General features: G+C 42.4%; 1 protein-coding gene across 1 annotated transcript in view; it reads left to right on the top strand.

The window, feature by feature from the left end:
- The window catches only part of LOC124803469 (phospholipase A1-like), a 181,393-nt gene that overhangs the window by 37,286 nt on the left and 119,554 nt on the right, over nucleotides 1–24,553 (top strand). The window contains exon 2 of the mRNA XM_047264660.1: nucleotides 7,726–7,870. Within this exon, the coding sequence (XP_047120616.1) occupies nucleotides 7,726–7,870 (145 nt within the window). The remainder of the gene's footprint in view (nucleotides 1–7,725; nucleotides 7,871–24,553) is intronic.

Below are 24,553 nucleotides of genomic sequence, written 5' to 3'. Positions count from 1 at the left end.
TGTAGCCATGTATGGAAGTGAAACATGGACGATAAATAGTTTGGACATTAAGAGAATAGAAGCTTTCGAAATGTGGTGCTACAGAAGAATGCTGAAGATTAGATGGGTAGATCACATAACTAATGAGGAAGTATTGAATAGGATTGGGGAGAAGAGAAGTTTGTGGCACAACCTGACCAGAAGAAGGGATCGGTTGGTAGGACATGTTCTGAGGCATCAAGGGATCACCAATTTAGTATTGGAGGGCAGCGTGGAGGGTAAAAATCGTAGGGGGAGACCAAGAGATGAATACACTAAGCAGATTCAGAAGGATGTAGGTTGCAGTAGGTACTGGGAGATGAAAAAGCTTGCACAGGATAGAGTAGCATGGAGAGCTGCATCAAACCAGTCTCAGGACTGAAGACCACAACAACAACAACCTTTGTGAACTTATCATTTCTGAGAACGCATGCTGTTACAGCGTCATTATCTGTAAATACCACATTAAAGCAAAAATTGCTCAAAATGAAGTCCGTTAACCTCAATGCATTTGGCAATACGTGTAACGACATTCCTCTCAACAGCGAGTATTTCGCCTTCCGTAATGTTCGCACATGCATTGACAATGCGCTGACGCATGTTGTCAGGCGGTGTCCGTGGATCGCGATAGCAAATATCCTTCAACTTTCCCCACAGAAAGAAATCCGGGGACGTCAGATCCGGTGAACGTGCGGGCCATGGTATGGTGCTTCGACGACGAATCCACCTTTCATGAAATATGCTACTCAGTACCGCTTCAACAGCACGCGAGCTATGTGCCGGACATCCATCACGTTAGAAGTACATCGCCATTCTGTCATGCAGTGAAACATCTTGTAGTAACATCGGTAGGAAATCAGCATACATTTGCACCATTTAGATTGCCATCGATAAAATGGGGGCCAATTATCCTTCCTCCCATAATGCCGCACTATACGTTAACCCGCCAAGGTCGCTGATGTTCCACTTGTCGCAGCCATCGTGGATTTTCCGTTGTCCAGTGGTGCATATTATGCCGATTTACGTTACCGCTGTTGGCGAATTACGCTTCGTCGCTAAATAGAACGCGTGCAAAAATTCTGACATCGTCCCGCAATTTCTCTTGTGTCCAGTGGCAGAGCTGTACACGACGTTCAAAGTCGTCGCCATTCAATTCCTTGTGGATAGAAATATGGTGCGCGTGCAATCGATGTTGATGTAGCATTCTCAACGCCGTCATTTTTGAGATTCCCGATTATCGCGCAATTTGTCTGCTACTGATGTGCGGATTAGCCGCGACGGCAGGTAAAACACCTACTTGGGCATCATCATTTGTTGCAGGTCGTGGTTGACGTTTAAAATGTGGCTGAACACTTCCTGTTTCCTTAAATAACGTAACTATCCGGCGAACGGTCCGGACACTTGGATGATGTCGTCCAGGATACCGAGAAGCATACATAGCACACGCCCGTTGGGCATTTTGATCACAATAGCCATACATCAACACGATATCAACCTTTTCCGCAATTGGTAAACGGTCCATTCTAACACGGGTAATGTATCACGAAGCAAATACCGTCCGCACTGGCGGAATGTTACGCGATACCACGTAGGTATACGTATGTGACTATTACAGCGCCATCTATCACAAAGCGAAAAAAGTGGTCCAACTAAAACATTGATATTTCTTTACGTACTACACGTATATGTAATAAAAAATGGGGGTTCCTATTTAAAAAAGCGCAGTTGATATCCGTTTGACCTATGGCAGCGCCATCTAGCGGGCCAACCAACTGGTTTCCCCCTTCAAGCTAGACGAGTTTCGTTCTTTGTAGTTTTTTCGTTTGATGCTTATTTCGTGAGATATTTGGCCCGGTCACTATCAATGGACCACGTTGTATAAGATGAGAAAGGAGAAGATCACTAGGAAGGGTGGTCCCACGATAAGTGGATCTTTTTTCCTTTGAGAGTTTACATTTATTTACAGAATACATTATACTAACTAAACCGTATACAATGTAAACCATGCCAAAGAATAAGCTGCAAGACTATTTTTCTTTTTTTTTTCCTTTTTAGAAATAATTAGTTTAACCCACTGATCAAAGGGCCCGAACCACAAGCAACAAATCAGTAATAAATGCAAAATGACAATTTCTGAATTAAAGTAATTTGGCCTTGGAATAATTAAAAGAATTACTCTCCCAAAACTTTACGAACAAATCGCTACTTATGCTCTTAAAGGGATTTTAAAACAAAACTTAAATTTATGATAATGAAGGAAGCTGAAGTACTGAATTTCTGGTACAGCCAGGCCGCTCGCTTACTAGGCAGGAATAGCAGCCATTACACTAGCACGGCACTGTACGTAACAGCGCTGCACGGCATACTTAAGTGCTGCGTTGCTAGCTATAGTGCTGCTGTGGTGTGATGGCTAGCATTCCTGCCTAGTATGCAAGGAGGCCTAGGGTTCAAGTTCTGGCATGGGCACAGACTTTAATTCATTTCTTGAGCTTCCATCGTTATCGTAGATGAGATTCAAATGTCTCGAGAAAAATTTAATTATAAGATCTACAGATCACCTACACTTAAGGTCCAGAATTTCCCCATTACACCCAATGCTGCGGTGCTATTCCAGTGCCGCAGAGTCCCATCAGCAGTGGCCATCTAAGAAGGGGGAAATAAGTTGAAGAAGTGAAGTCTGTGTTAGGAAGGGTACTGGACTTGGGCACTTGGTGCAGCAATGTTAACTATAGTGCTGTTGTGCTATTGTGCTGTAAGGCTAGCGTTTCTGCCTGCTATCCATGGACACCCACGTTCAAGTCCCAGGCGTGTCACAAATTTAAATTCATTTCTGCAGGCTCCATCATTATCTTAGATCAAGGTGAGACTCAGGAAAATTTAATTATAAACATTTAAATTAATTTCAGTATTAATCAGATTACCCTTTGGAAGGGACATTTGCAGCTGTGATTACTAATTACGAAACCACAAGTCAATTTTCAAAACCGGCCAACCGTGAAAGTTAAGTGCCAACAGTTACGATCCAACAAGATTTCCTTTTACGTGCATGAGATGAATACAGTACAGAAGTGATAGCAAAATAATTTGAAAAACATCTCAAAGTATTGACCAGTAGAGAAAGTAAGTTGAAAGTTTCCAAATATTGGCACAATAAACACAGGTTGAAATGATCTGATTCAGAAAATCTGAAGGTTATTCATAAATCAGCTAATATTATCCATTTCAGGAGAGATGTAAAATATTTGGCGGAAAATATTAATATAAGAGCTTGTAAATAAGAGTGTAGGATAAACAAACTTAACGCTCCTAGTGCAAACAGCTCCACTAAGGTAACGTCGGGCAGCCACTAACACTCCCAAAAAACACCGTGCAAGTGCGTAAGAGCAAGAGGTCCCCGTTTCGAGTGCCACCCCAAAGAGTGGACCGGTAACTCGTGAAATTAGGAGCTGTTAAAAAATACCACTCAGGTGAAACATGAGCTAAAAGATACAAATTAAGAAAATATAATTTGCCCAAGCTTTAATAACTTAATGGGATAAAAACTCCAAATCTTGCCATAATGAGCAAATAGTAGCGTTACTCAAAATTGCACGGAGGAAGCACAGGTTAGTAACATAAAACGGCAAAATGATGGCGTAATAAACATCTCCCCCAAAACAACTCAACTGAATAGGGTGACATCATTATCTCAGAAGGATTCAAGTACAAAAACAGTCAGTAAGTCACTTAGGCTACACAGTCACGCTTGTTTGCACCAAACGGAAAACTCTATGAGAAACAGCAGCTTAACCCTAGGAGGAGGCACTAAATTGCTAGCATTTACAAGTAAGGCTCTCTACTATGGTACTTGGATTTCAGAACGAGCTAAAACGCATTTTGAACAGCGTATATTAGTTCTACAAATTTCCTTAAAGTAATTGAAAGATTAAATAACAAATCTGAGAAAATATCCCAAGGTGTTAAAAAAAAACAACCATTTAATAAACTAGATTTGCCACAGAGCTTATGAGCAATTTAACAGCACTAAATACCCAATTTCATTTAACACTAAGGTCTGACGGCACTCGCAGGAAAATAACGCTAATGTTAAAGCCACCAGATTTGAAGTACCAGACAGCTTGTGGCGTAAACAAGTAACAGTAAACTGTGCGGCTGGTCCCGGCGGAGATTCGAGTCTTCCCTCTGGCATTTGTGTGTGTGTTTGTCCTTAGGATGATTTAGGTTAAGCATTGTGTAAGCTTAGGGACTGATGACCTTAGCAGTTAAGTCCTATAAGATTTCACACACATTTGAACTTACTTTTTTTTTTTTTGAAGTAACAATAAAGCAAATCTTCAAACAATGGAAAGCAGCCACCGTTACACGTGGTGGAAGAAGCAGCAAGCATTAAATGGATCAAATTCGAACTGACCAATTGTGGTTAGCAATAATTACTACAGGCGAAAAATTTTTTGAGATCCCTAAAGCGAGAGTTACAGAGGCGGGCGTATCACAGCGTGAGAGATACTAACCACTGCTACGTCAAGAAGTCGTCATTATATAATTGCAGCTCAATGCAAAACGCCAGCATCCAAAAGCGCACAGCATGGACATAAGGGAAATTCAGCTGATGCACATTAAAGGCCGTCGTGAAAACTGCTATACAGCCACTAACGACACATTCGGAAGTAACCAGTCTCCGCACAACAATGCCAACGGGCCAAGCACTGCCCTCTCGCCACGTGCCCACACACTACTCAATTCCACACACTCTAGCCGGCCGGAGTGGCCGAGCGGTTCTAGTCGCTACAGTCTGGTACCGCGAGACCGCTACTGTCGCAGGTCATAATCCTGCCTCGGGCATGGATGTGTGTTATGTCCCTACGTTAGTTAGGTTTAAGCAGTTCTAAGTTCTAGGGGACTGATGACCTCAGAAGTTAAGTGCTATAGTGTTCAGAGCCATTTGAACCATTTGAATACACACACTCTGGCGTGTTTTCAAGACTCCGCGTCAGCGATAATAGATAGGAACCTAAGGGAAATTCATGCTGCCTAGAAAGGTGGCAGCAAATGAAGGGGTTGGAAAAGAAGAAACGGCTCAGTGAGTGTTTTGACAGCCAAGATGGAAATTAGGGGAACCGATGCACACCGTAGTCCAGATGAAGCGAGGAAAGAACCTCGATGAGCATATCCTAAACAAATGCAGAAAATGGGCTTCTGTGCACCCAAACCCATTGCCAATTGGCAATCCTGCAGCAGAGCCAAAGGTGGCTGACGTTCAAAGAGCATTTTGGTGCGCAGTGGTCAAAAGACATTCGTCTGCAGCACTATAACTCGTAACTGAAAATGTTGATACAGATGTGGATGACGAAATGTGCGAACAAGGGCCTGCAGAGGAGAACCGTGTCACACCATTACCCTAAACTCGTATAGCAAGTTACGTTTTCACATTGTTCATTCAAAATAAGATAGAATAAAGTACTATGTTATTCATTATGAAAGGTATACTTGCTGTAAAAAATGTGAGAACACATTCTTTCATTGTTCCCTTAAATTTGAGTTTGGAAACTGACAGTGTGTACACTCCTGGAAATGGAAAAAAGAACACATTGACACCGGTGTGTCAGACCCACCATACTTGCTCCGGACACTGCGAGAGGGCTGTACAAGCAATGATCACACGCACGGCACAGCGGACACACCAGGAACCGCGGTGTTGGCCGTCGAATGGCGCTAGCTGCGCAGCATTTGTGCACCGCCGCCGTCAGTGTCAGCCAGTTTGCCGTGGCATACGGAGCTCCATCGCAGTCTTTAACACTGGTAGCATGCCGCGACAGCGTGGACGTGAACCGTGTGTGCAGTTGACGGACTTTGAGCGAGGGCGTATAGTGGGCATGCGGGAGGCCGGGTGGACGTACCGCCGAATTGCTCAACACGTGGGGCGTGAGGTCTCCACAGTACATCGATGTTGTCGCCAGTGGTCGGCGGAAGGTGCACGTGCCCGTCGACCTGGGACCGGACCGCAGCGACGCACGGATGCACGCCAAGAACGTAGGATCCTACGCAGTGCCGTAGGGGACCGCACCGCCACTTCCCAGCAAATTAGGGACACTGTTGCTCCTGGGGTATCGGCGAGGACCATTCGCAACCGTCTCCATGAAGCTGGGCTACGGTCCCGCACACCGTTAGGCCGTCTTCCGCTCACGCCCCAACATCGTGCAGCCCGCCTCCAGTGGTGTCGCGACAGGCGTGAATGGAGGGACGAATGGAGATGTGTCGTCTTCAGCGATGAGAGTCGCTTCTGCCTTGGTGCCAATGATGGTCGTATGCGTGTTTGGCGCCGTGCAGGTGAGCGCCACAATCAGGACTTCATACGACCGAGGCACACAGGGCCAACACCCGCCATCATGGTGTGGGGAGCGATCTCCTACACTGGCCGTACACCACTGGTGATCGTCGAGGGGACACTGAATAGTGCACGGTACATCCAAACCGTCATCGAACCCATCGTTCTACCATTCCTAGACCGGCAAGGGAACTTGCTGTTCCAACAGGACAATGCACGTCCGCATGTATCCCGTGCCACCCAACGTGCTCTAGAAGGTGTAAGTCAACTACCCTGGCCAGCAAGATCTCCGGATCTGTCCCCCATTGAGCATGCTTGGGACTGGATGAAGCGTCGTCTCACGCGGTCTGCACGTCCAGCACGAACGCTGGTCCAACTGAGGCGCCAGGTGGAAATGGCATGGCAAGCCGTTCCACAGGACTAAATCCAGCATCTCTACGATCGTCTCCATGGGAGAATAGCAGCCTGCATTGCTGCGAAAGGTGGATATACACTGTACTAGTGCCGACATTGTGCATACTCTGTTGCCTGTGTCTATGTGCCTGTGGTTCTGTCAGTGTGATCATGTGATGTATCTGACCCCAGGAATGTGTCAATAAAGTTTCCCCTTCCTGGGACAATGAATTCACGGTGTTCTTATTTCAATTTCCAGGAGTGTACATGAAATGAACAAAATTCTTGGTAACAATGGCTTCAGATCTTCGAATATTGTGGATACTGATAGAGATCACGAATCGGATTTAATCCACCAAATCTGAACTTTGCAAATATAACAGTATAGAAGCTGCACGTTTTCCTCATTCTTCATAAAATGTTAAGAAAGTCGCGAGACAAACACTGCAACTCGTCCCTTTAATGTAATGCTTACACAGTTGTACTGACCACCTGCCTTGATACGTGGAGTTGTGTACTGTAGAGTCTCTGCACACCGTGTAACCTTCAGCTGATCTAGTCGGCGCTCAGTGTGTGCGGCGCTTTCCTTCATGGATGCAGTATCGCGATCGGAACTGTGGACAGCTGCAGCGACTAATGTCATGGGGATTACTCGTCACATACCTGCTTTAACTCACTCACTTTTGACTGTTAAAGAGTGTGGGATTGTCAACTGATACACAGTACAGTTTTCCACCGCGAGTTTGTCTTAATGTACACAGCAATCAGTCCGCATTAAGTCAATATCAGTTTGTTCGACGCGGTACCAGTCATGTTGAACTGGATACATGATTCTGCTCCAAAGGGGCATAAAACTTGGGCTCGGTTTCTTCAGTGAGCAGCAGTTGGCTTTCAAATAGTACGGTATGTTGGACACGCTCGGTGTTTGAGTTCAGCTGTCAGCAGAGCAGTGTGAAGTGTCCCTGACTCGCCCTCTTCCTGTGTCGCAGCCGAGTGGATGGGCGCCCTGGAGCAGGCGCTGCTGCTCGGCCTCAACTCCACGGACGAGTTCACCTTCCGGGACTGCGTGTGGCGCAGAGGCGGCGACCGTGACGCCTGCCCTGACCCAGACATCCACCTGTACCTCTACACCAGGTGAGTCACACTTGTTAGTACCTAGGTCCAGGTTTTTATATGCATCTCCACACCAGCTGAGTCACACTGGTGAGTCAGACAGACCATGCTCCAATTTCCACAACAGATAAGTCATATGTAACTTCGCCAAGACATCTGGTGAATGATATGTGCCCAGGTACAGACCTCCACTTGTACCTCTATAACACGTTGGTGCATCTTCCCAGAACCTGTACCTCTATGCCCAAATAAAGTTGTTTGCCTGTACAACAGGTAGGTGACACATGTTGGACCAAGATGTTATACACCAAGTGGATGAATGTGCTGAGACCCAAATTTCTGCCTGCACTTCTACACTACGTTGAAGACTGTGAGCCCATAGCTTAATATAAGGTGTATAACGTACACCCAAATCCTGATATCCACCGTTACCACCATATCAACTGAGTGACAGATGCCTGCTCCCAAGAGACTGACATCTCCCTCTAGCTCTACACTATATGGGTGAGTTGTGTTAGTTGGAGATGTATGCAGGTACAACTACATCATGTGACAGACATGTGACTGGACTTAAGATGTCTCCCTGTAGCTCTCCATCATGTAGGTGACACATATCCAACCCAGACATCTGCCTATACCTGTATACAAGATAGGCTTCACATGCTACATGCTCAGACCCAGATCTCGACTTGTATGTCAACATCAGGTCTGTGGCAACTGCCTGAACCCATAGCTCTGCTCACACTTTGGCACCAGATGGGTGACATCTGCCTGTAACCAGAATTCTACATGAATTGAGTGAACAAAGCATATACTTGGCCCCAACCAATAGCAAGGAAGTCAAAAACATAGTAATGTCATTAAAAAATACAAAATCAGGAGGCTATGATGGATTGTTTATCAGTACACTGAAAAGATGCATAGACAACATATCTGATGCAATGGCCACAGCAGTAAATGATGTAATTGCACCGGGTTGTTTCCCAGATATTCTAAAGATAGCACAAGTATCCTCAATTTACAAGAAAGGTGATAAATCTAAAATTGAAAACTATGGCCCCATCTCAATCTTACCTGCATTTTCTAAGGTAGTTGAGAAAGTTATTTATACTAGACTAATGACATTCCTGAGTCAACATAATTTAATATTTGAAAATCAGAATGGCTTTATGAAAAACAAGTCAACTTCAGTAGCAGCAGCACAATTAATAGACAAAATAATAACAGCCATAGAGAACAAGGACTATGTAACTGGAGTGTTCCTTGATCCAGAAAAAGCTTTTGATTGTGTCAACATCACCATATTACTTGACAAGCTGTGGAACCTGGGTATCAGAGGAACTGGCTATGAGCTAATAAAATCGTGTATGAGCAATCGAAAACAATTTGTCTTGCTTAAAACAAACAGTGGGTCCTACAAATCAAAAATTACTGATATCAAATATGGAGTGCCTCAAGGTTCTGTCTTGGGACCCCTTCTTTTCTTGATTTATGTTAATGATATACAGTATTGTTATCCTAACTGTACTAAAATATTGTATGCAGATGACCTAAAATTCCTTGAGTATCTCTCCACTTCGTGGGTGGCACATGCCTGTATTCAGACCTCTGTCTGTAACTTTACACCCAGTGGGTGATATGGTTCCATATCCTGAGGTCTGCTATACTTTTTCACGTTGTTGCTCTATAGTGCCTAGACTGTACCACTAAAGGCGTTCGTTGACATCAGCTTTGAGGTGCCCAGTTACGTCACCATTGTGTTGGTACAGGGAAAAACAACTGCCACGGGATGCTGTTCTTGGACAGGGGTTCCTTCAAGTAGCCAAGGAGAAATAGTAATCCCACTTGTTTCTATAATCTACTGTCATTCACTGCAAAAGCTGTAAACGTATTTTAATTTACCTGGAAGGTACCATTAACAGAAAATGGTTTGTACATCATATTTAATATACATTGCAAAACATCAACTGACATCTGTATCAAGGAAGCCAATCACTCTGCAACGAATGTAATGGAGGACATTCAGATGTTCTCCCACGGCTGGACAGGAAAAGATAATCTAACAAGGAGTATATTTCTTGCCTGGTGTAGATACAGCAATGGTACAATCAATTTTTTTTCCGTATTGCTAGAGATGATACAGTGTCATGGTGTACTTAGCGAATCACAGTTCGAATTTCAAAAAGGCCATTCTACTGAGTCAGTTTGTACATACATTTACTGAGCACACAATACGGACTTCACCGATTGAAATCTTCTGTGATTTATTGTTGGTATTTGATCGCGTCAGTCATGATATAGTATTAGAGAAGTTATGTTTATAAGGACTACTAAGTTCACCAAATGTTTGATTTAGTTCCTGTTTAAGGAAGAGACTACAGAAAGTTACCTTAGGCTGTTCAAGTGATACAAAGAGGGATGCCACATCATTTGCTTGGGTGGAAATTAGCTTGGGTACCCATAGGGTCCAAGCGTGGTGCAATTACTTTTCTTTCATTTCGCTAATGATCTGACAATTTATTTAAGTCAGGAACTGGTACAAGCATTACTGGGAAGCTGAGCAAAGAAGTACCAGCAGAGAGGGTAGTAAATGAAGTTTTTATTGAAAGTTACTGAACAGTCTTGCACAAGTGGACTAGATTAAAAGGCAGTTCGACCAGTAACTGCCAAAAATATCCTCCTCCTATTAATCTTGTATACCGGGAATAAATAATGAACAGGGTAGAAAATTGTAAGTTCTTAGGTGCTAATATTGATGGAAATAAACTTTAAAAAAAGCTATAGGAGACCTGGTGAGAAGTTCGGATTCAGCTACATTTGCCGTAAGAATAATTGCCAACTTTCGTGATACAGAATTTAGAAAGGTAACTCATTTTGCATATTTTCATTTGTTGATGTCTTATTGGATAGTATTGTAGGCTAACTCCTCAGGTGGGGAAAAGGCGTTCTTTGCGCAAAAGAAAATAATTGGAATTATTTGTGAAGTTCACAATTTGCAGCTGCCTCTTTAAGGAGCTGGGAATATTAACTTACCAATCTAACTTTGGAAATAAAATGCAAAACGGCAGAAGTGTTTTCAAATGAAGATTAAACAGCTTTCCCCTGAACAACTCCTGTATCACAGAGCAGTTCTTGAGTAAAGATAATTAGTCATAAAAAACAGATGTAAATGGCCAGCTTGCAGCCATCAATTATGACCGTCGTCTGCGCGGTAGTGTCGTTTACATGGCTATGTACAGTCGTCTGTTATGTTTTCTTCACGTGTATGAATTAGACTGCAATGGCATTTATTGACAATGCTTTATCACCAAGGGAAATTCATCTACTATCAGTGGAGTCTGATAAGGCAAGTGCTTCACATTTCCGATGGTTCAGGAACACATGAGTAAATTCAAATTACTCTTACAGTGGTACACTTCTAGAAAGAGCAGCCACAGAGTAAAACATGGAGATACCTGTCATACTTTTCTTCCCTTGCTTCTCGGACTTTACTATCTTGGATAAAGGTGTACCTGCGATTCTGCGAAATCAGAATGAGACTTTGTGTCTACTTGCCAGCAGCAATGTATAAATGTGAAATATTACTAACAATATATTTATATAATGACTTTATTTATTAAAGGAAAAAAACTATTTTATTTTAAAGCATTAATGACAGTAGATTAGAAATTTAAAAAATCTTTATTGATGGATTAAAGTATTCGCTGGTTCTCTCAGTTGCAAAGGCAATACCATTTCTAAACTTTAATTGTTTATATGAATGTGCAGTGCTACTTAGGTTAGGGATTATTTAAATTACGTATACGGTATTGTAATAGTTTGCTGTGCCTAAAGAATTGCCCACAGAACGAAAAATATTGAAAATTAAACGAAACACGCCGAGAGAAATGAAAACATGATATTGGAATAAACTCTATACAAGCATCTATTTAGGTACAGATAGAAACATCAATAACAAAAAACTTACATAATAAAATAAAAGTATGAGAACTGAAAATGTGTCACTAGAACTAAGACATCTCCGAAAAGTCTTCTGGGAAAACGGTTATAATTAACGTCCGGTACCACAGGCTATCTTTGGTGAGACATGCAGGAGAAACACCACTGAAGAAGAGAACGAGAAACCTGCGGTTTTGCTTCTCTGTGGCACAGTGTCGGGAAAGATTAACCGACCCCGGAGAAGGCACAGTATCTGACCAGTGTTCAGGCCCGCAGCAAACACACGACAGCTCGTGAGGCTCGTGGGGGACGATGTGGGGCTTAGAAGCCCTGGAGAGTAGGAAATACTATGCCAGCGTGGCTGCCACTACGTCGGCCACACAGCAACGCCAGGCGGAATACCAGAGGTGCTTACATCTTCGCTATCCTGAAAAATCAGCCGTTGTAGAACACGCTTTAGAAAATCGACACCGAATTTTGTTTATTTGGATGAAGGGATTTTGGGATAGTGTCATAAAAGAGAGTAGAAAGAAGAATATCTGAAAACACCTTCAACGAGGATGGCAGTTTGTAGATCAGCACAGCCTGGGACTCAGCCATCGCGAGGTTGAAGCATGCTCTACGAGTAGCGTGTGGCGCAAACATCACCACTGCTGGCGAGGAAGAGAGCAGCAGAGCCGTAGAAGTCAGCAGCGCAGCTATACAATGGCTGAGGACAGGATGCTCGAAGGCTCGAGGGGTTTTAACCACCTGACATGGCTGGAGGCCCGAGAAGGTTTCATTGACGTAATATATGCTTTAACGATGTTCTAAATAGTATATTTCTGTTTTAAGCATTCTTCAAATTAGCAGAGTCTTGTACCACACGTGTTTTGCTTTTATTGACAAAGCATCATCGATGGTAATTCTGTGAATGTCTACATATAAGATCTTTAACTTTTGATTCTTATAGAGTCCAAAACAGTTTTTCTTACGAATGAAGTGTGCACAATACTGATGGCGTCTGTTGCTCCATTTTAATTATTTTGAAGACAACAGGTTTTCCTTGTATTGACAATATAGGTTGATAATGGAAAAAAGCTAGTTTTCACTCTCTTTACTCGCGTTTTTTCGTGGCTTTGGAATCTACTTTTCCTTTTAATGTATTTCACTCTGCGGCACGTCAGTTACTTTGCACACAGTGCCTTTACAATAATGTTACTGTGGCTTGACTTGTTTTGCGTTGAGTGCTGTGTTTTTGTGTGTTCATTTCTTTTGTGTGTATATATATATATATATATATATATATATATATATATATATATATATATATGTGTGTGTGTGTGTGCACATATGTGTGTGTGTGTGTGTGTGTGTGTGTGTGTGTGTGTGTGTGTGTTGTGTGTTAGAAGTATTGCCTACATTGCAGATACCCTATTTCTCAACACTTTCAGTGTGTGTGTGTGTGTGTGTGTGTGTGTGTGTGTGTGTGTGTGTGTGTGTGCGTGCGCATGAACTTAGAAAGTTTTATCTGGAGGTACAATGAACATGCAAGGTGGTAAGTGGTGGTGGGAGCGGAGAGGAAGGCTTCATTTGTTTTGCATTCAGTGTTGTTTTCTTGTCTCTTCATTTGTTGCAATACGGCGGCCGAACTCCCCCGCTTGGGGCCTCCCGGCCAACAATGCCATACGATCATTTCCATTTTTGTTTTCGTTTTTTGTGTGTTGCGACTTTTAACAAAACTGAGTGCACTTTTTCAATGATGTATGTGTGTGTATGCGCGAAATTACAAGAGTTCTGTTAAGAGTTGTAGTGAAGATGTGACTGGTGGAGTGGTGGTGGGTGGGAATAAGAAAGTAGGGCAGGGGAGACGGGAGAAGGAAGGGAGGGGGTGTATGGGTGGTGACGGGGCAGTGGTGTGGGGAATTAAACTCTCCTAAACACACTGTCCTGTAGTGTGGGTTGTACAGGCATCTGAGGAGTAATCACACGGCAAATAGTGCTATTCATGAAAGCGTAAAAGGTGAAAGCAAATGGACTGAAAAATTATCAGCCACATTGTACAGAAGAAAACATCCGTACAGATGAACACAGATGAGAAATCGAAATGATGCCAACACACACAGTGACACCCAACCACACATGTAAACATCTGAAAGCACAAAAAATAAGCACTCAGACACATCCAATAATGCACCACACATACGTAGAGCAACAAGTGGTTGAGTACTGTTGCTGAAAGTGAACCGTCCCCTTAGAAAAGTTAATGAATTACTGTGCTGGTGCCGGCCGGAGTGGCCGAGCGGTTCTAGGCGCTTCAGTCTGGAGCCGAACGACCGCTCCCGTCGCAGGTTCGAATCCTGTCTCGGGCATGGATGTGTGTGATGCCCTTAGGTTAGTTAGGTTTAAGTAGTTCTATGTTCTAGGGGACTGATGACCTCAGATGTTAAGTCCCATAGTGCTCAGAGCCATTTGAACCATTTTGAACTGTGCTGGTAACCATCTTATGTTATTTGATTTTCAAACAGCTGAGAAGAACTAAACGTACTCAGACATTTCGCTCTTTACTTATTCTGATCAACACTAAACTGACACACAATACTTTTAGCGCAACGCAATCGACTTTCAACAATCCCTACAAAAGAATGGCCCTGACTAACAATAACCTATAACTTTCATGAATCACTTACCACACGAAAATCTTCGTTTCTCGAACTACTGCAATACAGCGAGCGCCAATACTGCCAGCTAAATAAAAGATTCTAACTACTGAAGGCACTAACTACTGATAGGCATAGTTCGCAAATGAAAGATTTTGATAGAGAACAAACAATGTATTTACCTTAATAATGTTCAAAAGTCATGATATCCAGTCTTACAAATTTACTGTCTCTGATGGACACATGTCCAGATCTTCCGCTCTCAAAACTCCGCCATCTCTCTCCCCACATCCACCACTGCTGGCGGCTCACCTCCAACCGCGCAACGCTACTCGCTGTTCACATCCAATTGCCCAACACTGCAATAGCGAATATTCCAAAAATGCCAGCCAGCCACAGCACAGCCAGTAATTTTCATACAGAGCGCTACGTGACGTTACCAACGTAAAAACTTAAACAGCCTACTTACAAAAGGTCATGTTAAAAGTCTAAGATATAAATATACAAAGGCCACTCCAAAAGTCGTGGCAGCTACGGAACACCTTGCAGTAGTGTGCGACAACATGGGAACTGCAAGGCGCGCCGTGCATTGCACCGGTGACGCAGTGTGTACCTGGATGCCGACGTAAAGTGGGGTTCCAGTACAGGAGGTCACGGCAGAGGTTGAAATGAAACACACGCATTCGAGTTGTGTATAAATTAATTGTGCACGAGTACAAATGGAACAATATGAATCAGAATCAACTGCTGTCCTTCAAAATAGTGCCGCAGTGCATCCACGCAGCGTTGTCAACGATGGGGAAGGCGCTCAATAATATTGGCATTGCCTTCAATGTGTACCAGCTGTTACCGAAATTCCTTGAGGATATCCGTCCTGTTTGGAAAGCGCCTTCCACGAAATCGTTTCTTCAATGGTGGAATGAGGTCGAAGTCGCATGGAACGAGGTCTGGTGCGTAGCGCGGGTACGGGAGGATCCATTTTGGTAGCACAGCCGAGCTCACGCTAAACACTTTGAGCGCTGGTACCGAGCCATCATTGCACGCGGTCGCAACCTGCTGGCTGATTTCGGTAATGTGTGCCGGGGCTTTCGAATTTATTTACTGTGCTTACGGCGATGCCACATGTTTGCTCGATATACCACAGCTGCCAGTTCTTAAGTAATAGAACCCTGTACGTTGTCCTCGATGGTGAGTGTTCATCGGAGGCGAGGGTATCATCTGGAGTGCCCCAGGGAACTGTGGTAGGTCCGCAGTTGTTTTCTATCTACATAACTGATCTTTTGGATAGGGTGGATAGCAATGTGCGGCTGTTTGCTGATGATTCTGTGGTGTACGGGAAGGTGTCGTCGTTGAGTGACTGTAGGAGGATGCAAGATGACTTGGACAGGATTTGTGATTGGTGTAAAGAATGGCAGCTAACTCTAAATATAGATAAATGTAAATTAATGCAGATGAATAGGAAAAAGAATCCCGTAATGTTCGAATACTCCATTACTAGTGTAGCGCTTCACACAGTCACGTCGATTAAGTATTTGGGCGTAACATTGCAGAGCGATATGAAGTGGGACAAGCATGTAATGGCAGTTGTGGAGAAGGCGTATAGTCGTCTTCGGTTCATTGGTAGAATTTTGGGGAGATGTGTTTCATGTGTAACGGAGACCGCTTATAAAACACTAATACGACCTATTCTTGAGTACTGCTCGAGCGTTTGGGATCCGTATCATCTCGGATTTAGGGAGGACATAGAAGCAGTTCAGAGGAGGGCTGCTAGATTTGTTACTGGTAGGTTTGATCATCAAGCGAGTGTTACGGAAATGCTTCAGGAACTCAGGTGGGAGTCTCCGGAGGAAAGGAGGCGTTCTTTTCCTAAATCGCTACTGAGGAAATTTAGAGAACCAGCATTTGAGACTGACTGCACTTCAGTTTTACTGCCGCCAACTTACATTTCGCGGAAAGACCACGAAGATAAGGTAAGAGAGATTAGGGCTCGTACAAAGGCATGTAGGCAGTCATTTTTCCTTCGTTCTGTTTGGGAGTGGAACAGGGAGAGAAGATGCTAGTTGTGGTACGAGGTACCCTCCGCCACTTACCGTATGGTGCATTGCGGAATATGTATGTAGATGTAGAAGTAGACCTGTGGAATGACCCTCGTATGTCATGAGTGACTATAGTAAACAAAGTTTTTTTAAAGCGCAATGAATAGAGTAGACTAATGTGAATATATAATAAGCAGAGACACAAACAGAAATATAAGAGTACTACATAAATTACCTTAATTACTGGCCCTTTCTAGAATTAACTATAAAAATTGAGCTTTTTGTTAAGAAACTAGATTAACATTTCCTTTCTGTACTTACTTCACCAATAACTATGTTACATTAATAATAAATTAACTGTAAATAAATACGATATTGCACTGCCTATGTTATTCTGAATTATGACGCAAAGTTCCTTTCAACATGCGCATAACCCAGGCACTGCAGATATCGTATTTATTCAATGATACTGGACAAGCGACTTTCAAGGAAAATGTTTCACCTATACGGGAAAATATATAATGGATGCGTAGACGCGTGGTTGACGACATACGGAAGTTTGGGTGTAGCCGGGAGTGGTGCGCGGATAGCCAAACGGTAAGGCGACCGCTTGCGATAAGTAGGAAATCAGGGTTCGAGCTCGGTCCAGTACAAATTTTCACTGTCGTCATTCCATTCTGTGACTGATAGTAGTCCATATTTGCAACTGCGAAAACGCTGAATGTGACTGTAAATAAACCTTGATCAAAATCAATACATAGATCCGAAATTTCGAGAAAGCCTCATACCAAATGCACAATCAACAAAAAATACTTAATACAATTTAATACAATTTTTTCACTAACTACGCTAGCATACTAAAATTAAATAAATATATTCTAAAAAATGTACTACTCAATTAAATAAAAGCGAATGAAAAACAAACATATTTGTTTCTAAAGTGTACGCAGGGGCAAATATAAACTCAGACCATTATTTAGTAATAATGTTGAGTATACTGAAGCATAAGAGAATCATCCAGAAGAATGGATTTGGATAAAACTGGGATAGTGAAGTACTGAGGAATGGTGGCGTGCTTTTGAAGTTCTATAAGGCTGTAGATACTGCGGTAATGAATATCACAATACACTTTGCAGTTGAAGAGGAATAGGTACCTCTAAAATGCGCAACCTATGATTGATGCAGGTAACTATGAAGAAGCTATGTAATAGAAAGAATGGTTCAAATGATCGACAAAACAAGGAGGATCAAAAGAGCTACTTCTAATGTTTCACCTGATAATGGATGCTAGTGACTGAAAATCAAGACATTTTCATAGAGTATCTCGACCCAGAAAAAGCGTTCGCCAATGTAATACAGCGCACAACGTTCGAAACTCTAAGGAAAATGTCGAAGAAGCAATCACGAAAATAAAAGGAAGATTCAGGAGTGGGATTAACATTCACGATGAAAGGACATCAATAATCAGATTATTCGATAACATTGTTATCGACAGCGCAAGTGAGGACGACCTACAGAATGCGCTGAATGATACTAACAGTCTAATGTGTGCACACTATTAATTGGAAGTACGCCGAAGTAGGACTAAAGTAATGGGGAGTAGCAGAAATGGTATTAGCAATAAAGGTAACTTCGAAATTGGTGGTCACGAAGTAGATAAATTGTAGGAATTCTTCTAGCAAGAAAACAAAATAACCCATGGCAGATGAAACTTCAACGACGTAGTTAGCAGACTAGCATATACAAAGGGTATATTCCTGGCCATCTGAGAATGTACGTTTGAAGCACAACATTGTATTCTAGTGAGTCATCGGCTCTGGGAATCAGATGAGAAGAGAATCGCAGCGATCGAGACGTGGTGCTATCGAAGAATGTTGAAAATTAGCTGGACTGATAAGACAACAATTGAGCAGGTTCTCCACTGAGTCGGTGATGAGAGATATGCGTGGGAAACATCGACCGGGAGAAGGGACAGTATGATAGGACGTGTGTTAAGGTATCAACGAAAACCTTCTGCAGTGCATGAGGGCACTATAGAGGGTAAAAATTGTATGGGAAAACAGAGACTGGAATACGTCTAGCAAATAACTGAGGGATCTGGGTGAAGTGCTAGTTTGAGCCGATGAAGTTCGCACAGGAAAGAATTCTTGTCTTGGCAAAAAATAAATAAATAAATAAATAAAATAAAATAAAAATAAAAAAATTAAATGAAAAAATGCGAACCGTCTCGAGCTCTGACAGTTCTGCACAAACCTAATTATGCATACAGATAAAAATAGTAGTTTCGTGTGGATCAGTGGCCTGGTGCCAGTCTCTCTACTGGACGCCACTTTGACGTCCCCAGCCTACCTCAGTTATCCAACTGGGGAAAGGGGACCTACAGTTTAACGTGGAATCCGAACAATTTGTTCTTTCTGGCGACTCTTCATACCGTTAAGCGGTGAAGGTGACGTTAAAACAAAGACTTGAAAACCCGTGACCCGAGTGACATTCGATACCACGATATCTCAGTTTCCAGGCCCGACATGTACAATCTTAGACATAAAAACTGACCGCCGGCCGGCCGCCACAGAGACTAAGTCCGAGTCGTTCACTTAAGGTGGCCAATAAAACTGACTGCCCCTGACAACTCTAAGTCCGGCTTTCTGCACAATCTGGCAACACTGTAAGATGCAGAAGTGTTAGGAGGAAGTGTTGAAGCCGGAACGGTAGCTCAGCTTGTTCGGTCAGAGGGTTACGTACCCTCTGTAATAAAAAAAAAAACTGGGTTAATCGATCATCAACTAACTTCATTAAGGGAGTCTCGACTATTGATATATGTGATAGATTACCATTTTACCATCATGCGACATTTGCATTCAACAGGCAAAGTTCAGAAGTCTGGTGTAGGAGTACTGCATGCTCTAATTCGAAACAACAAAAATCAACGGAGTGACTATTATTGAACGTCATCAGGTCGCTCATTGAGCATTCCTATGAGGTACTGTTACTGGTGACATGTTATGATACCTTCATCGTTAACTTCCTAAGAAGAAATGAAAGGCTGAGCCCCACCAAAAGACGTAAACTCGAGTAAAGAGTAGTGTGAACATAATATTTTACATCTGATAGCTGCAAAAGTGTGTTTTGGGCTACGAATTCTGCCCCAAGGGGTGTGTTTAACCCAGCTGGAATTTGTTGTCAACAACTGAGGCACCTTTCGGTCGCAGTGTAAGAAAATCGAGCAACAAAACTACATCACCTGTGCTAGTGCATCATAACGCACTCTGTTGGTTTGAAAACAAAATTATCCAGGAGATTGATGGGAACGTCGTCTCTCAGCACTTGTATTGATACAAGTCCTCTCCCAGGCACTTGTCCCTCTCGTCATATATTCGTAAAATTTTACCTTTCCCGCTCTTGATCGATCAACCGTCAAGGCAATTCATGTCTAGACGAAAATACTCTTAAAACTACTCTGGTTTAATGACATCGTTAGAGCCAGTAGGTTTCTACTGGCGTAGAATTTGTAAACAACTTTAGCATTGTCAGATCGTTTTAGATATCGTGAAAGAAAATTGTCTTTGATGATTACTGTTGCGTTTAGTAAACTAATGGACAATGCAATTGAAATATTCTCTGTACTAATACAAATTAAATTCAGCTTACTGCAGAAACATCACGACGGCAGTCTATCTTAATGAATCATTAAGCGTCTGTAAGACGATTGAGCCTATAACACGAATTAGTAGAATATTACCGACTTTTGTTTTCGAAAAGATCTGTTTTTACTTCATTTCCTGTATTATTCGAAAGTATTATGAAAATGTGGTATTTCATGGATAAAATTATGTATTCACAACAACAGAAAATATGTCGGCAGAAAACAAAAGTGGCATTATGAATTTGGCAGTACCGTGAGGTTTTCGCTCTGACACTAAGCGTTACTGAAAGTAGCAAGACGAATTTTGCTCGAGCGTTGTCTTACGATTCCCTTATTGAGTTTGTATCTGCCTGCTTGTAGCTTTGCTAAAAAATAATTAAAAATCTGGCCTTCAGCGAGTCTCGAAAGGCGAACGAAGGCAGCTTGCACCTGGTAGACAAGCATGTTTGTTACCTGGAAGCTGGTTTTTTCCTAAAGTTGGATGACATCCTTTTGTGGTTGAATTGTTGGCAAATGTCAGTCAGACGTGTGCCGTTGGTCTAAGCGTTTCGGTGTGTTGAATTTGTACCAGTGATTTTTCTACAGGTCTTTTCTGTCCCAAATAGAACTGAAGTCTCCCATTTGTATTTTCACGTCATCTTGGTGAATTATGCTCATAGTATTTTCGAGTGTGTTCCAGAATTTTTTGACATTTTCGGTGTTTTTCTTATTTTCGATGTTGGTGGGGGCATGTGCATTGATGAGTGTATATTTTTTACTGGGGTTCTGAACGAGCATAGTCATAAGTCGATTGTGATTTCTTTGACAGAGTTGATGATAGATCTGTGTTCGAGAAATACAGTGCCGAAGATTGGTACGCCTTTCGCTACCTTTTGTTGTATTTTGCTCTTGAAGATGCAATGGTTTCCGTAATGCAAGGTTTAATTGTCAATTAGTCGTGGTTCTTGAAGAGCAAGGATGAGAAATTTTTGTCGGTCGATTTCTTTTGTGAGATTATTTAGTTTTCGTGTTTGGATCAATGTATCGATGTTTAGTTTCCAAAATGCATGTTTTCTGCTTGTAGGGAAATTTACCAGAGATCTTCGATATTCTCTGCCGTGCTAACCAGGACTCCCCAGAATCCGAAAATCCAACTGCCGCCTGTCGACAGGCGGGTTGTGTACCACCTGGGGTAAAGTTGACTTTGCTTGCACAGTTTATGTTTGCTTGTGTTTCATTGGTTTGGCCTGGGTGATTCCAGGACCGGACAGAACCAGAGGTTGTTGAAGCCTTTGGAAGTAAATATTTACAGCCGAGCTCATCGAGCTAAGAGACGGTGACCAGAGTAGCGGTGATTTTCACTCAGACGTGTCTGGATTTTGGGTTCAACGGAATGAGGAGCCGTTCAGGACTGCGTTAGTATTTGGTTCACCACAAGTATTTGATTTCCTCGGTACCACCCATATGAGGGAGGGTTTACCCTATCGGCCACACGGGATTATTATTATTATTATTATTATTATTGTCATTATGTCATCAGCAAATCCGATATGGTGTATCTTCCCACCACTAAAATAGATGTGTATTGTTCGACTCAGTATTTCCATCACATAAATATGGGTTATAATTACATTACATTGCTGCTAGTGGACATATTTCTCACTTTTTCTTAAGACAGTTGCTACCTGATACTCCATCATAGGAATTTAAGGCTCAAATGGCTCTCAGCACTATGGGACTCAACTGCTGTGGTCATCAGTCCCCTAGAACTTAGAACTACATAAACCTAACTAACCTAAGGACATCACACACATCCATGCCCGAGGCAAGGAATTTATGTGCGCAGCATTGTTGCAATACAGACGTTCAAATTATCCGATTTCTGTAATTTCATTTCGAGACGAGATCGTTCTAATCGGATTCAGCCAGCCAGTCTTAATGTGGATATCCGACTACGACTCTCATCATATGATAGACTAGGTAAACCGCATTCTTAATCGGACTGTTGAATCTAGATCACTTATCTATGACAGGGCCTGATTCTGAAACATTGTGGAAAATAATAGTCCAATGTGTTTATTACAAAAACGTTATTTAAATATAAAAATATAAACTAACGAGATAACATTTCATTTACAAGAGCAGAGCCCCATCCATCATAGCAGAGCAGTGCGACATTGGTTTCAGGGCCAAGACAGGATTAAGCTGTTGCCGTTTGTTCCACGATCACCGGACATCAACCAGATAGAGAAAATGTGGGTAGAGGTAACAAGGTCATTGCCATGTGGACCTACAAATGCAAGCGACCTTTGGACGAATATAGAAAACGTATGGTGGGAAGTAAACCATCACGCTACACTGTCGACGACTTAATGAAATCAATGCCCCTACGCCTTCGAGAAATCTTACGTAATGATCGTGGGTGGGTTGGTTACTAAAAGTGTATTCGTCCACAAAACCCATGTGGACAATTATCTGATATCGGTCAAGCTTTGCTTTGCCGCAGCTCTTTAGCATACAAGTCCATTTCCTTTCAGTCTCCTCTTTACGATTATTGCAATGCAAGGTAATTGAAAAATCTCATCCACTCGACGCCGGCTGAGGAACTGACTGGTGCATGTGTAGTTAAACACACAGTAGTTGTCACCCTCACTGGAATCAATGACTGTGTGCGTGTATGTGTGTGTGTGTGGGGGGGGGGGGGTGCTTTTTAACATTAGAGAGACAACCAACAATAAATATTGCACAAATATGATTGTAAAGTATTTTAATGCGATGGGAAGTTCCAAACTGAATTTTTACCCAACCCACGTCCTGCATATTACGTTAAGTAAGATGTATTAACTCCATAGTATCGTTAGCAGAAACAGTGCGCTCTTGTTCTTGAGGCTCGCGACAAGTGCAGCGATTGCAGTGCCCATTGCTGCCGCGATTTGTTTATGTTGGCTGAGCGTGGACACTGCGGCAGACGCTTCGCAATAGACAGAAAGAAATCACCTTGGCTCTGACTGCAGTGAGCGGATATCACTGCCTGCGTGTTCTAATAGTAACCAAAGTGAGACTCTACTCACAGGTGCCATGGAGCATTTGCAACGGGTATCATGTCATCAGTCATCAGAATATTAAACAATAATGAAATGTCCACTCTATTCGAATCCAAAGAAAATAGGAACCTTCTCACAAAGGAATGTGAGGTGATACCAAAATTTATCCAGCATACAAAAATTATCTGCAGGACTTTCATGTATGCAGTAGTAGCACACAGGGAAATATTATGTCTTGGAAGCGTATATTTCATTTCCTCTTCTCATATTAACTCCTTTGTTTTAGTATGAAGTGAGAAAATAAACACGAAGAACTAAAGTTCCTGAGAAGCATGTAAGTCATTTCCTCTTCTCATATCATAACTTTTGTTTTAGTATGAAGTAAAATATAAACAGTTTAGGGTTCTGAAGCATAATATGACACCAGATTCTTATCGTAGGCGCTATCGGAAACGCAAAAAGCAGGGAGCTGTCCATTCTTTTGTCCAACAGTCTGCTTCCTTTCAGACATTACTCCCGCTTGGAGATTCTTATTTAAGGACTTGTGGGCATCAAGTTCTTCAGCAGAACAAGCCTTATGTTATTGTGCTAATTACGGTATGGAAAAAAATGCTCTAGTTCCTCTAGAGCAGTGAGGATATTTGCACATGTCTGCCGTCAGCAATGGCTACCAGCTGCCACAACACTTCACAGAATCCTTGCAGCAGGCAACACAACTGTGCGTGTACTTCAGACTTCATTCGGTAAGACGTCAGGAGATGGATGCAAACGTCAAATTAACGTCGCTTTTCGAGTCGTATTCAATCCAGAATGAGGTGTTATTAAGGTAGTTGAGCGTTCTAGCAATTACACTTTTATAATTCCCATATGAGTATTCCGATAGCCAAAAGAACCCGTTAGTGTGAAGCCATCGGGAACTGCATTAATATCAAACTGCAAGAACTTGAGACAATACATGGGCTCTTCTCTTCGCTGGGTGACCTATTTCTGTTATTTAGGATTCTCTCCGTCCTAGTCGTAATGCAAATGGAACTTCAGAGGCACTTTCCGCTATTCTTGACAAACATCAGCAACTTGTAATCACTGCGAGTCACAACTGCGTGATGATAATGGATCAGGTTGTCAGTAGTTGTGGTGGTGTTATGCTGTCAAACTGCTTACAGTAACGTTAATGGTGGCACACATAATTTAGCGATGACTACCTACTTAAGTAAAGATAGTGTTGTGGCGTCGTCACTTGTCTTTATTTGGCCTCATCTTGAGTAATCCGATTTAACGAACATAGTACTCCATTCGCGGGCTGCTAATGATACAGTATGACTACAGAGATCATCGTGCGAGTATTACATTAATTCTGCAATGAATTGCTTAACAAATATTTTTCTCAGCTATGCAACTGGAATGACTCATTACATAGGTACTCT

This window comes from Schistocerca piceifrons, chromosome 6 (assembly GCF_021461385.2).
Source record: "Schistocerca piceifrons isolate TAMUIC-IGC-003096 chromosome 6, iqSchPice1.1, whole genome shotgun sequence".
In the NCBI taxonomy this organism is placed as follows: Eukaryota; Metazoa; Arthropoda; class Insecta; order Orthoptera; family Acrididae; genus Schistocerca; species Schistocerca piceifrons.
Note: the sequence above shows the minus strand (reverse complement) of the source record. Positions and strands in the feature narration are given on the sequence as shown.